The 15,466-nt window shown below is 46.3% G+C and overlaps 1 protein-coding gene across 1 annotated transcript in view; it reads left to right on the top strand.

The window, feature by feature from the left end:
• The window catches only part of SLIT3 (slit guidance ligand 3), a 544,627-nt gene that overhangs the window by 408,214 nt on the left and 120,947 nt on the right, over positions 1-15,466 (top strand). The window contains exons 9-10 of the mRNA XM_017534462.2: positions 8,475-8,546; positions 14,772-14,843. Coding sequence (XP_017389951.2) covers positions 8,475-8,546; positions 14,772-14,843 — 144 coding nt within the window. The remainder of the gene's footprint in view (positions 1-8,474; positions 8,547-14,771; positions 14,844-15,466) is intronic.

Below are 15,466 nucleotides of genomic sequence, written 5' to 3'. Positions count from 1 at the left end.
CCTGCCCCACCTTATTCTTTTCGCCTTCCATCTGCCAGGTTTTATTTTTCCACTTTGGCAGCCACAGACCTTTCCTTGGCCAGGTTCCCAAACTACAGTCTGATGAAAGAGTCCAGTCCAGGAAGCCAGGCTGTAGCCAGTGAGCCCACCCCAGCCCTGATTCAGGGGCTCTGGGCCTGCCACCCCCTACCACTTCACATCTCTCTACTCCCAGCCTAGACCTCATGGGTACACAGCTCAGCTCTCCGAGAGAGAGAAATTACAGATAACCACATCAGAGGTGGGCTCTATGCAGACCAGATCATACCCGGAAGGTTGGACTCACACCTGGATGTGTTGAATTTTAAAAGCGACATTGACAAGCTAGAACAGTAATTGCCCAGAGCCTGTGTGTTATGACTGAGTTTTTCCTGATAACAGGTAAAGTGCAAAAAACCAGAACAATGTGATATTTTTCTATTGAGCAAAAATATTCAGTTTAAAGGTACATCCTTTAAGTTTTTGGACTTCCTTATTCCGTTAGCATTGTTTTTAAAAATGTCTTTTATTTTACAAAATGATAGCCACTGAAGACAGAGTAGTCTGTGTGTGTTATATATGTGTAATTATTGTATAATTATAATTTATGTGTTTTATATAGTACACACAAAGAGATTGCCGTACTTAGCAAAATAAAAGGTCTTATCACCACCTAGTCTTTGAAACCCAAGTCTGAGAATGACCATCCTAGCTAGAGCATTTCCAGAAATAGGCAGAGACAAACAATGAAGAGGTTAAGCGTATAGACTGTGGATCCTGGCCGACCTATATTCCAGCTTTGGCTCTGCCTGATAGCCGTGGGCAGATAACTTTTCTGAGCCTTGGTTTTCTCCGTTGCAAAATGCAGAGGCTAACGGCACCTCCTTACTGGTTCTTACGAAAGTTAGGCGAAGGCCGGGCATGGTGGCTCACGCCTGTAATCCCTGCACTTTGGGCAGCCGAGGCGGGCAGATCACGAGGTCAAGAGATCGAGACCATCCTGGCCCACATGGTGAATCCCCATCTCTACTAAAAAGACAAAAACTAGCTGAGCATAGTGGTGCATGCCTGTAGCCCCAGCTACTAGGGAGGCTAAGACAGGAGAATCACTTGAATCCAGGAGGCAGAGGTTGCAGTGAGCCAACATTGCACTACTGTACTCCAGCCTGGTGACAGAGAGAGATCTGTCAAAAAAAAAAAAAAAAGTAAGTTAAATGAATGAGAATAGTAAAATGCGCCTGGCCCATATGATATACTGTGTTAGCAATGATTGTTGTTAGTGCACGGTGGCAACTACTACAACTGTCACCACCATCTTTGTTAGGATGATGACAATGGTTAGAAGCCACATCCTAGGAGCTGGAGCTACCTACACAAGAGATTCCGCCATAAACATAAGTCAGTTCTTCAAAGGGTTATGGTTGAGAGAATAGATTCTGGAACTTGGCTAGCCACTTGCATTATGACTTGAGCCTGGGAGTAGCTCATCTTCATGCAAATGTACTCATATATGGAAATAAGGCTGCCCCTATGTATCGGGCACCATGGTCTACCAGATGGATCGCCCAGGACTTTCCTTGCTGGGCTTGCCTCCTCCTCCTCTGTGATAAAATGAAACTGAAAAATTAAAGCAGAGGAGGCAGGTCTCTGTGGTTGGGGATAGGGCAGTTGGAGAGATGACATGTAAAAGAGAACCTGAGAGTGAGTTGGAGGGGGAACCTGCTTCTTCTATGTGCCTGGGGACCTGTGTGTTGGCCTAAAAGTCTTTAAAGCAGGGAAAATGCATCCTCTTAGCATGTGAGAGGTCAGCAGATGGGTGGGAAGATGAGAAAAAGGGAAGCAGAGAGTTGAAACAGCAGGATGCACCCCAGGATGAATAGGAGGTATCTGATTTATCATTCCAAAGACATCCAAATGTGGCTTGTTTTTTCTTTTTCTTATCGAAAATTCCATCCCTTGTCCATGGCCCACCTATATAATCCAGATTCGTACTTCCTTCTTAGGAATGCTTCATACCGTGTTAGGCTCTCCACTCCCTCTTCTGAATCCTTAGCTACTAGTGATTCTCTTAAATTGCCTGAACCTTGGGAGGGGTTGTGCACTCCCCAACTTTAGAGGAAGGGGAAGGGGTTGCCTATCTCTCATGCAAAGCAGTCTTGCAGACTCTCTTCGATGTTTTCTAAAACCAAGCAGCTCAGAGAAATGTTTGCTGGTGTCCCTGAATACCAGAGCCAATTCCTCTAAGAATAGCTTTCTTCCAGAGAACCCACAGTGAGATGATGATTCACTGCAGATTTTCTTCGAAACTGAGTTTCACTGATGGCAACGTTCTCACTGCACCCTGTCGGTTCTCTGAACCAGCTCTGGCTTCCAGCAGGGATAGATGATGGGAAGACCCAGAAACCCACATGTTCCTCTGCTCTGTGGTCTTCAGGACACTCGTATGAGTCTTCAAAAGCTCTGAAGGGACCATCTGTCCCTAGAGCCTCATCTTCTTCCATTTTTGCTGTGTATCTCCCCGTGGTGGTTTCCCCTGTCTCATATCTTCTGCTATGGAAGCTAAATGTCTTCCATGAAGAAAGGCTATAGACAGGTTTTCATGTCCAGTCATAAGTGAGAGCATCTTAGGTGGGGAAATAGCCCCAGTTTTCACCCTGCCACTCCTTAACCACATTGTCTCTCTGAGATAGGGAGGCAGCCGCTTAGCAATAGCAAGTACTCCATTCTTCCCAGCCACCGAGGGGTTTAAAAGACACATAGAGAGAATTAAAAGGACAACAAAACAAACCAGCAAACAGAACCAAAGAGCTGGAATGTTCTAGAAATCATAGACATCAGTGATTCTTGGATTTTCTGAGAGCACCAAGTTTCCATGTGAGGGACTGCCACATGGAAGGAGGGGTGATAGGGTGGGATGGGAGCAGGTGGTACAAAAAAAAGGTAATCAGACAGAGTGGCTCGGAACAGAGTCTTGGGATCCATACTCAAGGGTTCAAATCCCTGTTCTGCCTCTTACTTTGAACACATTCCTTAGCATGTTCATGCCTCGCTCAGTTCCCCATTTTGCTTAAAGGGGGTCATCATACCTACCTAGAAATCCTCCATGAAGATTAAATAACATAACATGGAGAAGGTGAGCACACTGTTTGGAAGCTACTAAAAAGAATGTAAAAAGCAAAAACCTATGCACATGTATATGTATGTGTCATCACAGAATGATTTAGTCTCAAGTTCCCATGCAGTTCTTCATACATTTTTTTCTAAGACAAAAAAATAATTTCTTCTGTGGCATCTGAGCACATGCACAGAATAAGAAAAGCAAACCTGGCTCTGTGCTGTGTCTGTACCTCTGCTTTCTGTAGGCGATGCCAGGTGTCTACACACAGCATGGGTTAGGAATGGCTTGTCTCAGATATACCCACATTCCTCATCTTCTCTGTGGACCAGAATTTTGCTCTTGTTGCCCAGGCTGGAGTGGCATGATCTTGGCTCACTGCAACCTCCGCCTCCCGGGTTCAAGTGATTTCTCCTGCCTCAGCCTCCTGAGTAGCTGGGAATACAGGCACCCACCCACCACCACGTCCAGCTAACTTTTTGTATTTTTCATAGAGATGGGGTTTCACCACGTCGGCCAGGCTGGTCTTGAACTCCTGGCCTCAGGTGATCCACCCACCGCAGCCTCCCAACGTGCTGGGATTGCAGGTGTCAGCCACTGCACCTGGTCAACAATCTACCTTTCTGAAAAACCTTGAGGACCATTGGTAAAGAAAGAGAGAGGCCAGAAAGGGACTGCCCCAGAAGGTGGGCCCAGAGCATAACCTTGAAAGGAACCTTCCTTTTCAGCCTTCTTCCAGCATAGGGAAGGATCAGGAACTGAACCTTGGGGTCTAAGTTGTCTGGTCCAACCAGCTGGCCCAGGATGACTTAGAGGAAGAATAAGGATGGGATTTCCTTCCTTCAGCATGACCTGGACTTCCTAACAAGTGTTCCCAAGTCAAAGAAGACTGAGAGAGATGGGAAAGAGTTAAAAAACCACAAAAGTGGCTTCTAGGTGGGAGGCAGGATAGCTTAAGGGTTAAGAACACAGGCACTGTGTTCCAACCTGGATTCAAGTTCAGGCTCCACCATTACTAGCTACCTGATCTCAGGCAAATTGACCTCTTTGTTCCATGATTTCTTCATCTGTAAAATGGATATATTAATAATACTACTTGCTTCATAGTACTGTTGAGAAAAATAATTTGAGCCAGTGTGTGAGGATCACAGTGTCTGACATATCAAAAGCCCTCAGTAAGTGGTAGGTGTTCATTGTATCATCATCATCACCACTACTGCCAATGTTTCCACATACTCCAGGACTTTTAACCTTGCAGCCATGCCCCTGCCAGTCTCTCCAGCATCGTGTTGACTTCTGTATTGCTAGAAATATATTGTGTTTAGTCACATGTTTGCAAATGACAGATCATTAAGGAAGCATCCGAGGAACTAGGGCAAATCAATACAGAGCACAAATGGCTGAAATCCCCATCAGATGTTCCCATTGTTTTTGCTGGTGCGGGAAGATGCTCAGATGTTTGATTTGTATGTTTGTTTTTATGCTAGTTCTATTAAATCAGTTTGCAGCCTGAAGAATGTTTGCCAGACAAAGAAAGACACATGTGCTGGTTAAGAGAGACCTAAATCAGCTATTGGCTTCAGACACATCCCTAAATGTGACAGGTTTTGCTGATGCGAATGCTTCTTTTTGTCCTTTCCACTGAGCTCTTCACACTGGGAGTCTGGACCTTTGCATCCTTGTTCTAGGCTGCAGGACTGGGCTAAGTGCAAAGCCTTTCCAGGGGTACCTCCTGCACAAAGACTGCATGTAAACACACACACATCTGTGCACACTCTCCAGCCTTGCTCCCATGACCAAGGGCCATTTTCCCTGTGGACAAGCTGGAAAGGACTAAGAAAATGAAGGCACTTACACTCCAAATGATATTCAGCAAAGCCTGATGATTGAGAGCTTGGGCTTTGAAGTCAGATGAACTTGGCTTTGAGTTCTAGCTCTACCTCTCCCTGACTTTGTGAATTTAGGCAAGTGCCTTAATCTCTCTGAGCCTCAATATTCTTGTGTTTAATGTGGACGTGGTAATAACTAGAAAGACCTACCTCAGAGAGTGTCACTGTTAAGTTAGACAAACCATGTAAAACTCAGCCTTGTGTCTAACATCTGAGCACCTGATTTATCTTAGCTCTTGGTGGTGGTGGCGGCGGCGGCGGTGGTGGTGAGGGTTATGGTTACACCTATCCTTTTCTTTCCTTTACATTGAAGGTACACAAACTGTTCACAACCATGCTCCCACCCCAGACAAATTCCTGCTGCCTCCTGGGGCAGCGTTGAAGGAGGCAGGGTTGACCCTCATCATGCAATGGCCTTGGCCCTCCAGGAGGGGCTGTGTGTTCAGCCAGTGCCTAAAACAGCCTGAGAAGCTGAGCGACCACAGACAAGAATGAAACCCAGGCTAGTCATGGTGGCTCACACCTGTAATTTTAGCACTTTGGGATGCTGAAGCAAGAGAATTGCTTGAAGCCAGGAGTTTAAGACCAGCCTACCCAACACAGCAAGACCCCTGTCTGTACAAAAATAAAAGTTAAAAATTAGCCAGGCATGGTAGTACGTGCCTGTGGTCCTAGCTACTCAGGAAGCAGAGGTGGGATGATCACTTGAGCCCAGGTGTTCAAGGCTGCAGTGAGTCATGATCACACCACTGCACTCCAGCCTGGGCGATGGAGCAAGACTCTGTCTCTTTTAAAAAAAGAAAGAAAGAAGGAAAACCAAAGCTAGAGTGAGCCAAGTGTGAGGAGTGCAGGATGCAGAGGAACATCTCTGCCAGGCTTAACAGGCTAGGCCTGGAATTCTTTATGCTTCATTCAGAAGCCACACCTTTGCTCTCCATTTGCATGTCTTATGTATATTCACATGTATATCTCATCCTCTCGACCCCTGCAGCCTTTTCACTGAGCACCTGCTTCCGTGTGTTGTCTCAGTATGTGAGCCCTGGGGCCCCAATCCCTTCAATTTTTCTCTGACTTTGAGAACATCTCCTTCATCTCTGAGCCTCAGTTTCTCCATTTTCACAAATATATAGAGGCAGCATATCCAATGGATAGAAACAGAGATAACAGTTCTTCCAGTTCCTGGCCCTGTCACTTAGGACAAGCTATTTGATTCCTCTAGGTTTTCTTTTCCTCATCTGCAAAATGAGGCCAACATGGTTTACCTCACATGTGGAAGGATTAAAAGAGATAATCGACATAGTCAACTAGACCCCATAAATGATGGCTTCTCGTGTTTATTATGGTAGCAATAAAATTTAGTTCTGTGATGCACCGTCTTGGGCTGGTCTCTATTACCAGATTATCAAACTCCTTGGGTCCAGTGTCATATCATGTTTGTTGATTTATCTCTCCCTTAATTCTTGCACCCCTCATTACAATGGAGGGCAACTGATTAGGAACTGCATAGAGAGCCCACAGAGCTCACACCCAGTGCTAGCCTGACTTGGCATAGGCTCACTGGCCTGCAGCTGGGAGCAGTGGATCCTCTTGCAAAAGCTGAGGGGGTTGCCATTGTTACAAACAGTGGCTTTCTCTGGAGGCATCATCCAGCCGAAATCCCTTGCCACAGTGGCAGGTGAATGACAGGATTCCTGGAGAGCACTCACCACCTGACTGGCAGCTCCAGAGACCCATGGGGCTGCTGCCTTGGCTAAGAAATCCCTACTGAACTCTATGCTCAGCTGGAAAATGAGCATGTCCTTGGAACTTCTCAGGCAAGGCAGGCTGCCTCGAGTTTGCTGTCTCTGTGGGTAGCTGTATCCAGCAGCCCACAGTCCCTGAGACCCTGTGACAGGCTTTTGTGGCTCTCCGTGAGCCAGCCAGCCAGGCCCCTGTCCAGCCTGCCTGTGACTGTGCTCCCTGTAAAGTGTGCTCCCCACCCCCCTCCAGCAGGGTACAAAGGCATTGTTAATAGACCGTGGCAGTCTCATTTGTAGACTCTATTCATCCGGCAGCCAAGAATGATATGTCCTGATACTCCCTCTCTCCTCCCACCCGCCTTTCCCCTTTCTCCCCCCTTTCTCCCTTCCTTTTGCCTGGAGAGTGATTTGTCTGTGTTATGGGTTGGCCTGACAAACCATTCCACATTAGCAGCTGAGATGTTGTTTGAAATGGGAAAATTGCTGGCAAACTGCTCCATTAGCGGTTCCAGTAACAAATACTCTGTTCCCCCAATGAAGATGAGATCGCAGAGGCACAAATTAATACGACTGTCTCCCCCACTCTGCAGCGGGGATTACTCTTCAAGATGAATGGGTCCATCCTAGCCGGAAATGTGCATCCACTAGCTGTCAGCTTCAAGGGAGCCCGTTCCTCCCATCTATCCCTTTTGTTCCCCCTACATCCCCTGCCATACATATGTGCGTGTGTCTTCCCAGCTGAGGGTTTGGGGAGCATCAAGGCCAAACGAGGAGGTGATGAAAAGATGTGCACCTTGGAGAGATGGGAGATGGATAAGGATGAGATCCTGAGCCTGGGCCAGGGTGCCATTCATCACCCCTAATAGAGGCCTCTGCCTCCCCGACATGCCTGTTTCCCACCACACCTGTTCGTGGTGACAGGAAGTCATTTGAGAGACGAAAGAATAAAGAATGGAAATGCTCACTCATTCCCCATGGCCTCTTCACTTCCAAGGAAGTTCTGGGCCCTGGGCCTGCAGCATCTCTTGTTCCTTTCAAAGTGATAGGAGAGGAAGCATTTCAGAAAATTCCATAATAGCTTAAAACCACAGATTCCAGCAGCAGCCCAGGGGAGTGGTCCAGTCTGGACCCCTGGGCCTTACAGGATATCAGGGAGCCAGTTTGATGAATGACAGGCTGGGAGCCTAAAGATGTAAAGGCTGTTTCTTGAGTGTGTTAAGACAGCCCATGGAAAAGCCCAGAAATGAAGTCAACCATTGACATTTCTGCCCCATTAGCAGTGTGGCTGAGTGTTTAGCTGAACAGTGACATGGTTCCATGACAGATGAGCGTTGCTGGCCCATGGTCCATCTCTTTACCCTTCTTTTTATCCCTTTGACTTATTCTGCATTCTTGGTTACTTCTGCAGCTTTCTCTGAAGAAGACAGCTGCCGCCAAAGGCAGTTGATAATAAGCAAGAATCAAAAATCCGCAAGGAAAGGTCATCCCTTCCAGCTTTCTCCAAGGGGAGTTACACCCTTGGATGGGGGCTCCATAGACTAGGACCTGAGTTCTCTGTCTGGTGCATTGTTTTGCCTGATCTCCCGCAACCAGAACATGCACCTGTGACAAGAGAGACCTCCCTGTCCTTCAGGCCTGAGAACGCAGTAACCCTCAATGACCATTTCCTGACAGGTGGATGGTTAATGGACCCTTCTCTGTTCTGTTTCCCAGACGCCTAGAACAGAACTCCATCAAATCCATCCCTGCAGGAGCCTTCATCCAGTACAAGAAACTGAAGCGAATGTAAGTTTCCCCTGGGGAGCAATGAGCCCAAATGTTTTCAATTTCTGGGGTCATTTGCAATGTGTAGTGGGCAGCCTGTCCAGGTGATAGACCACGTCCATTCATCCTGGGCAGTTCTGTTTCAGACCTTGAACACTCTCCTAAGCTTGGGAGGTAAGATGTGGAAGTGTTGCCTGGAGATTGTGAGGTATGTGGGCTTGGATGTGTAGAGCTAAGAACCTCTCCAACTAGAGCAAAGTAAAATTATCTGTGTGGGAGGTAAAGATGGATTAGCCTAGAAAACCCATATCACCGTTTTTGTCACTTGGCTCTAGTGATGTGGACCTAAAATAAGAGTTTCAGCAGAGACGTGATGTCCCCTCAGCTGTCTATACCACTGTCACCAATATCCCTACAACCGTGCATACATTCGTATAACAAATACCGAGTGAATGTCTGCTACAAGCAAGGATCTATGGGTAGAGCAGTGAACAGAAAGCAAGTCTGCTCTCATGGAGCTTATATTCGAGTGGGAGAACACAGAAAATAAAGGAACAAATACGAGAAATCAGAATATCAGTGATGGTGGGAGGATCTTTTAGGTAGGTGTGCCCATGAAGGTCTCTACGTGCAGGTGGCCTACAGGAAGGAAGGGAGTGAGCACAGAGCTCTCAGGAAAGAATGTTCCAGGCAGCAGAAAGAGCAAGGGAAAGGCCATAGGGAGCCTGCATCGATGGTTTGTGGAATAGCAAGAAGGAGCAGAACAAGTGAGGGGAGACGATGAGGCTCATGTTGGAAAGGTTTGTACTAGATCACATGGCCTCCTTAGACCATGGTACAGACCTTCTGTTCTTCCTGCATGAAATGAGAAGCCTTGGAGGGTATGGTCAACATGTGAGCATCCCCTACATCCCCATTAGCTCTGTAAGTCACATCACTCCACCACTGCATTACATCACTGCCGGGCGACATCAACCCTGCTGTTCCTTCCTCACCGCAGCAGCTTTGATGGCACCGTTGCATCACTGCCCTCATGCCTACCATGTGACAATGTCATCATTCTTCCCCATCCCATGATGACCTTGAGCACTATTCTGTGAGTCACTCAGAGCTGAGAGTCTCTGAAGGAAGGCCAATAGGATTCAGAAACAGCTTAACCATTGCCATCACAGGTATTAAAATTCTGGACAGATACCCCTTCCCTTTTTCAGCCTAAGAAATCATTTAGTAGGCCAGATGCGGTGGCTCACACTTGTAATCCCAGCACTTTGGGAGGACGAGGCAGGCGGATCACAAGGTCAGGAGTTTGAGACCAGCATGGCTAACATGGTGAAACCCGTCTCTACTAAAGATACAAAAAACAAAACAAAAAAAATTAGGCATGGTGGTGCACGCCTATAATCCCAGCTACTTGGAAGGCTCAGGCAGGAGAATCGCTTGAACCCAGGAGGCGGAGGTTGCAGGGAGCCGAGATCACGCCATTGCACTCCAGCCTGGGTGACAGGGTGAGACTCCGTCTCAAAAAAAAAAAAAAAAGAAATTATTTATTAGAGTCAGGAAACAAAGTTGCTGTTTTCATTCCATTTATTCTTTTTGCACCCCCAGCCACGGCACCCTCCCACAGAGAAAAGAGAAATATGCATGGACTCATTCCTGTTTTTTGTTCCGCACGAGGCTGATTCATTGCTTTCCCTTGAGTGGAAGGGCCCACATGAAAGAGGTTAAGTGTCTGCTGATTCCTTTTATGTTAAAAACAAATATCTCTGCGAAACAGTGGCATGGGTAGGCTTTACCCTCAGATCTCAGGAAGCCAACTTCCCATCTCCCTGGAAATCCAAACCAAACAAGCTTTTCTCCTGGTGCAATTCCAGAAGTGGAAACCAACATAATGAGGCAGCTCGAAGCACGTTCTTCTTCCCTCCCCTTGGCAGCATTCCTGCTGGAGGAGCTGTATAAATATAGGCCTTAATATTTAAAACCTCGGGCCATTAATCTCCTGGTGTCCCTGCTTCCCCAGCTCGCTCTCCATGCACCCCCCCAATTCATTTTTAAAGCTCAGCTTGATTATGCAGCCAGATAGTAATTTCAGTGAAAAATGACAAGTTCAGTCACTGCCCCAACCTATATCTCTTGCATGATTTAAGTTACTGCTCTAATTTTTTGTGAAGTCCAGGTAATTTAAAGCTTGACTATGTTTTACTGTTCCTTCTCCATCCTATTGGACTTACCATGATCCTTGCATTCAAAATTCATAAGACCTTCTCAGTCATGACCTGGAAAGTGAATTTAATTTTTGATCACTTATGATGCTACTGATATTTATTATGATGCCCTTTTTTCCCCCAAGAGGATGGCAATAGAGAAGAGAGTGCACTTAAAATTTTTCAAGTAATGGAACTTCAGAAACCTAGACTCAAGTGCAATCGATGGCTTGGGAGAGGGAAGGTCCCTGGTGAGAATGGATTTCAAAACCCTAATTTCTCCAAAATATACGTGACCAGTTTATCCCTAATGTCTAACAAAAAGAAATTTCCCCATCAACTACAGGTAAACCACATCCTGTTCTTATCTCTTACCAAAAAAAAGAAAAAAGGAAAAAGGGGAGAGGGAGGAAAAAAATTCTCCCTGACTGAATGGCTTTGTCCCTGCCTGTTCCTAGTGGTCATCTTAGTATAAAAAACATTCCAGGTACAAACTAAAAGGTTGAGTATTCCTTATCCAAAATACTTGGGGCCAAAAGTGTTTCAGAGTTCTGAATTTTTCAGATTTTTGAATATTTTCACATACATAATGAGATATCTTGAGAATGGGATCCAAATCTAAATATGAAATTCATTTATGTTTCATATACACCTTACACACATAAGCTGAAGGTAATTTATACAATGTTTTTAATACTTGTGTGCATGACACAAAGTTTTGACTGCAACCCGCCACCTGAGGTCAGGTGTGGAATTTTCCACTTGTGACATCATGTCAGTGCTCAGAAAATTTCAGATTTTGAAGCGTTTCAGATCTTGGATTTTTGGATTAGGGATACTCAGTCTGTATCAAAGCAGAGAAGCCACAGAGAAGCAGTAGAAGGCACTGGAGACAGCTCCTCAGTCTTGCAAGGTTAGTTAACTGGTAGGCCTGACACCTGGGCTACCTGTATTATTGGTAGAATGGGGTGTTGGGAGTTCTTTTCTTTTACACGCTTTTAGGCAGAGCAGCTTACTCCACAAGCTCCAAGACTTCCTAGCATCTCACACATATTCCCTGCATGACCTTTGTAGGCACTTGAATTTGCCACCTCTATTCTGAACAGTCTGGAAAAGCTACCCCTTCTTGGTCATCCAGTTTATAAGCCCCAGGGGACGAAGGTGGGTCTAAGACCATTTTCTAAAACATCATGGCCTGAAGTGTATGAGCCAGGTACCACCTAAATGGGAATCACCTAGAGATGTGTTGCATATACAGATTCCTAGCCCCTACCCCTGGACCCTACAAATTGGACTCTCTGCAGTGCATTTTAATCCACACCCTCATGAGATGTGAGAAGCACTGGTCAGGGGTAATCCGAGTGCCCAGAATCAGTTCTAGGGGCAGGGGCTATGGCTAGGGGCAGGGTTAAGCATGGAGGTCAGTGGGCAGCTAGAGTCATCTCCCGTCTGCCTTTCAGTTCAGTGCCCTGTGTTGTGCATTTATCACAGCAAAATAGCAGAGGGGGCCTTGAGCTGATGGGAGACTCGAGATGCTTGCTCTGTGCCCAAATGGTTGTGTCGGGTCACTTAGGGCTCCAGGTACTTCAGCTCTCAGGGTTGCTGTTTCCTGCTTGCGGAATTAAGAATTAAGACCAAGTGTGCCAGATGTTCTCACTTACATATGGAATCTTTAAAAAGCCAAACTCTTATAAGCAGAAGGTAGATTGGTGGTGTTCAGAGGCTGGTGGGGCAGGGGTGGGGTGGAGATGAAGATGAGGGAGATGTTGGCCAAGGCTACAAAATTTCAGTTAGACAGTAGGCATAAGTTCAAGAGATTCATTGTATTACACAACACGGTGAATGTAGTTACCAACAACATGCCGTATACTTGAAAATAGCTCAGAGAGTAGATTTTAAGTGTTCTTACCACAAATAAATGATAAGTATGTGAGGTAATGCATATGTTAAATAGCTTGATTTAGCTATTCCGTGATGAATGCATACATCAAAACATCAAGTTTAACACAGTGGTTTCCTAAGGAAAAAAAAAAAAGAACAACAGCAACGAAAATCGTGTTACACACCAAATATGCATACATTTTTTAAAGACTAGTCAAGTGCAGTAGTGAAAAAGGAGGAAAGACTAGAACAAGGAATTTGATCTGTAACTGTGAACAGTCCATTGAGAGAACTCACTACCTCTGGACCAGCCTAAGTATACAGTTTTTATTATAATAATAAAAAGAGAAAGTGACCGAGGTTAATTCCCAGCTAAACTATCACTTTTCCAATTCCCACTCCCCATCATCTCCAAACCATGAGGCATCTCACCTCATACTCTAGGGAGAGATGGGTCCAAAAAAGTCTAGTTGTGGACCGAAAACCAGTTTGCTCTCCCAAAGCTAAAGCAGAGGGTTTCCCTGCTAGCCACACAGCTTCCTCTTGCAACTAGAAGTCTCAGCACCTTGAAGGGACGATTCATAATCAGGGGAAAAAAGACAACACAGGCCCTCCCGCTAGTCCAGTCTGAACAGATCCTTCGTGCTTGCCTGGAGTGCTTTGCATAGGCAGCCACACTGAGGGCAAGTAAGATTAGGATAATCCTGGGTATTTGCTTGTTAAGACCCTTAAACAAAACCGGAGTGCTGAAGAAAAGCCGAGTGTAAGCTGTCGAGTTTGCAAGCGCAATCTGCAGATTTGTTGGAGGCGATTTTGCCAGCTAAAGGGATCAACTAGACAGCTGTGCCGAAGAAGCCTTAACCTGTGAAATATCTTTCAAAGCACAGGCTTTAGAGGCAGGGAGGGGAGGAAGCAGAGGCCTCAGCAAAGGTTGTGGCATGGTCCTTTCGAAGTCTGTTAGAAGAAGGAAGGAAGCGGGCCCAGGGAGATTTCCACTGCAGTGCTTAAGAGGCTGGGACGCTGGAGTGTCTGGCCTCGCTGGAGGCAATTGCTTAAGAATTTTCTCAGTTGTACTTTTTTTCTCCATATTCTCTCCTTATCTCCTTGTTGACCCTCCAAGACCCCAGCTCTCCCTCTTCTGCACAAAAGCAAAGACCCATTGATTTATCTTGTTAAAGGAAAAGAGCTGGAGAGGTTTGTTGTCACAGGAAATTGGAGCATCTCTCCTTCCAGTGGCAGGAGACCAGAGGCCATCCCTGAGCTAATGACTCTGAGAGAAAGTATTTCCCCCTCAGTGAAGGGCCATTAGCAAGAGCCAGTGTCTGGATTCTCAGAAGTCAAGGGGATGCCAGCAATTGGGCAGCCTCAGGGCCCCTGGGAAGGAGCCAGGGTGGAGGAGATTCCTGTGCCCCTGCAAAGCCAGGTTAGCTACCTCGGGGCCCAGGCCCAGCATTAATAAAATCCTCTTGGCCCACCGCATCCCTCTTGCTCACATTATCCAAAGCCTGGGACATTCTCACGCCCTGGGCTTGCTCCCAGATGAAGAGCACACTGCCAGCCACATCTCCAATGCGTCTCCTGAGAATCCCATGATGTGCTTACATCGCACAGCCTAGAGCTTGCACCGAACCAGAGACTTAAGTCACTGCTGAAAACCTCCTTTCAGGTCAGGGAGGAAAAGTCACTGGGGAGGTGAAATGACTCAGGACTTTCTGGGAGAAAAATGAGCAGCTGCCGAGGCATGAGGCATGATGATGCCTAAAGGAACCCTGGCCTGTGGTTGGTTGGGTGAAGCTGGTTCCTGTTTCATCTGTACCATTAATTGCTTGGTGATGAGATGTAAGGTCCTAATTTGGCTGGGCTCAATTTTCCACCTATAAAGTGATGGCTTACATGTTCACAGCCTCATGTCCAGATCAAGATGCCCCTGGTGAGTATTCTTTGAAAACCAAGAAGAGTGATGTAAATGTGGTGCGCTTTATCACGAGGTAGTTGAAGTGAAGGCTCTCAAAGCTTCTTCTCTTGCACTATGAATAAATGAATTGCTTGACTGATTAATTAATCCTTACCATTGTGAATGCCTGAAATGCTTGATTCACACTTAGAATGGACAGTTATCACATCTTTGAGCCATGTTCTCAGACTTTGCCGTTAACGTTTTCAGAGACATCAGCAAGAATCAGATATCAGACATTGCTCCAGATGCCTTCCAGGGCCTGAAATCACTCACATCGCTGTAAGTAGGGGCCGAGTTGGGGGCTGAGAGGAGGGGTATGGGGGGCGCCTGAGGGAAGAGGGACATGGCCATATTTTTCAAGAGGTGTTTATCAAGACTTTATGTTCCCTTACACACTTGTGGCAACCTGGTAAAAGAAACAAATATTTCTTCAGGGGAAATTGATCTTGGGGAATATTTCTACAACCCAAATGCATTATTTTTATTGATTAAGTGCCTAGCAGCTTTCCCAGTTATTGGCTTCTAATTCGAATGCATCTTCTACTCCAACCTCACGTCCCCTCCCACCCCACATACCACCACAGCGCTGTCTTTCGGCTGTAAGGAGAGATGGTGATACGTGTTTATTACTGCTGTGTCTGCCCTCACCCGTTTACGTGGCCTTGCCAAGTGAAGAGCTCCTTTTCTTCTGCTGAGTTTCAGGCTTTCTCTCCAGACCACCCTCACGGCCATTGTCCTAAGAAAACATCCACCCCATCCCATAGCCCTTCCTGTCTTTGATTTTGAAACCCATAGGCAGCCCACTGATTGGTACCAAAGCTTCACCCACCAGGGGTTCCGAGACCCCTGCAGGCAGGAAGGTATAGAATATCCTCATTCTGTCAGTGACTCATGGGTGACAT

Source organism: Cebus imitator, unplaced genomic scaffold (genome assembly GCF_001604975.1).
Source record: "Cebus imitator isolate Cc_AM_T3 unplaced genomic scaffold, Cebus_imitator-1.0 Scaffold86, whole genome shotgun sequence".
In the NCBI taxonomy this organism is placed as follows: Eukaryota; Metazoa; Chordata; class Mammalia; order Primates; family Cebidae; genus Cebus; species Cebus imitator.
Note: the sequence above shows the minus strand (reverse complement) of the source record. Positions and strands in the feature narration are given on the sequence as shown.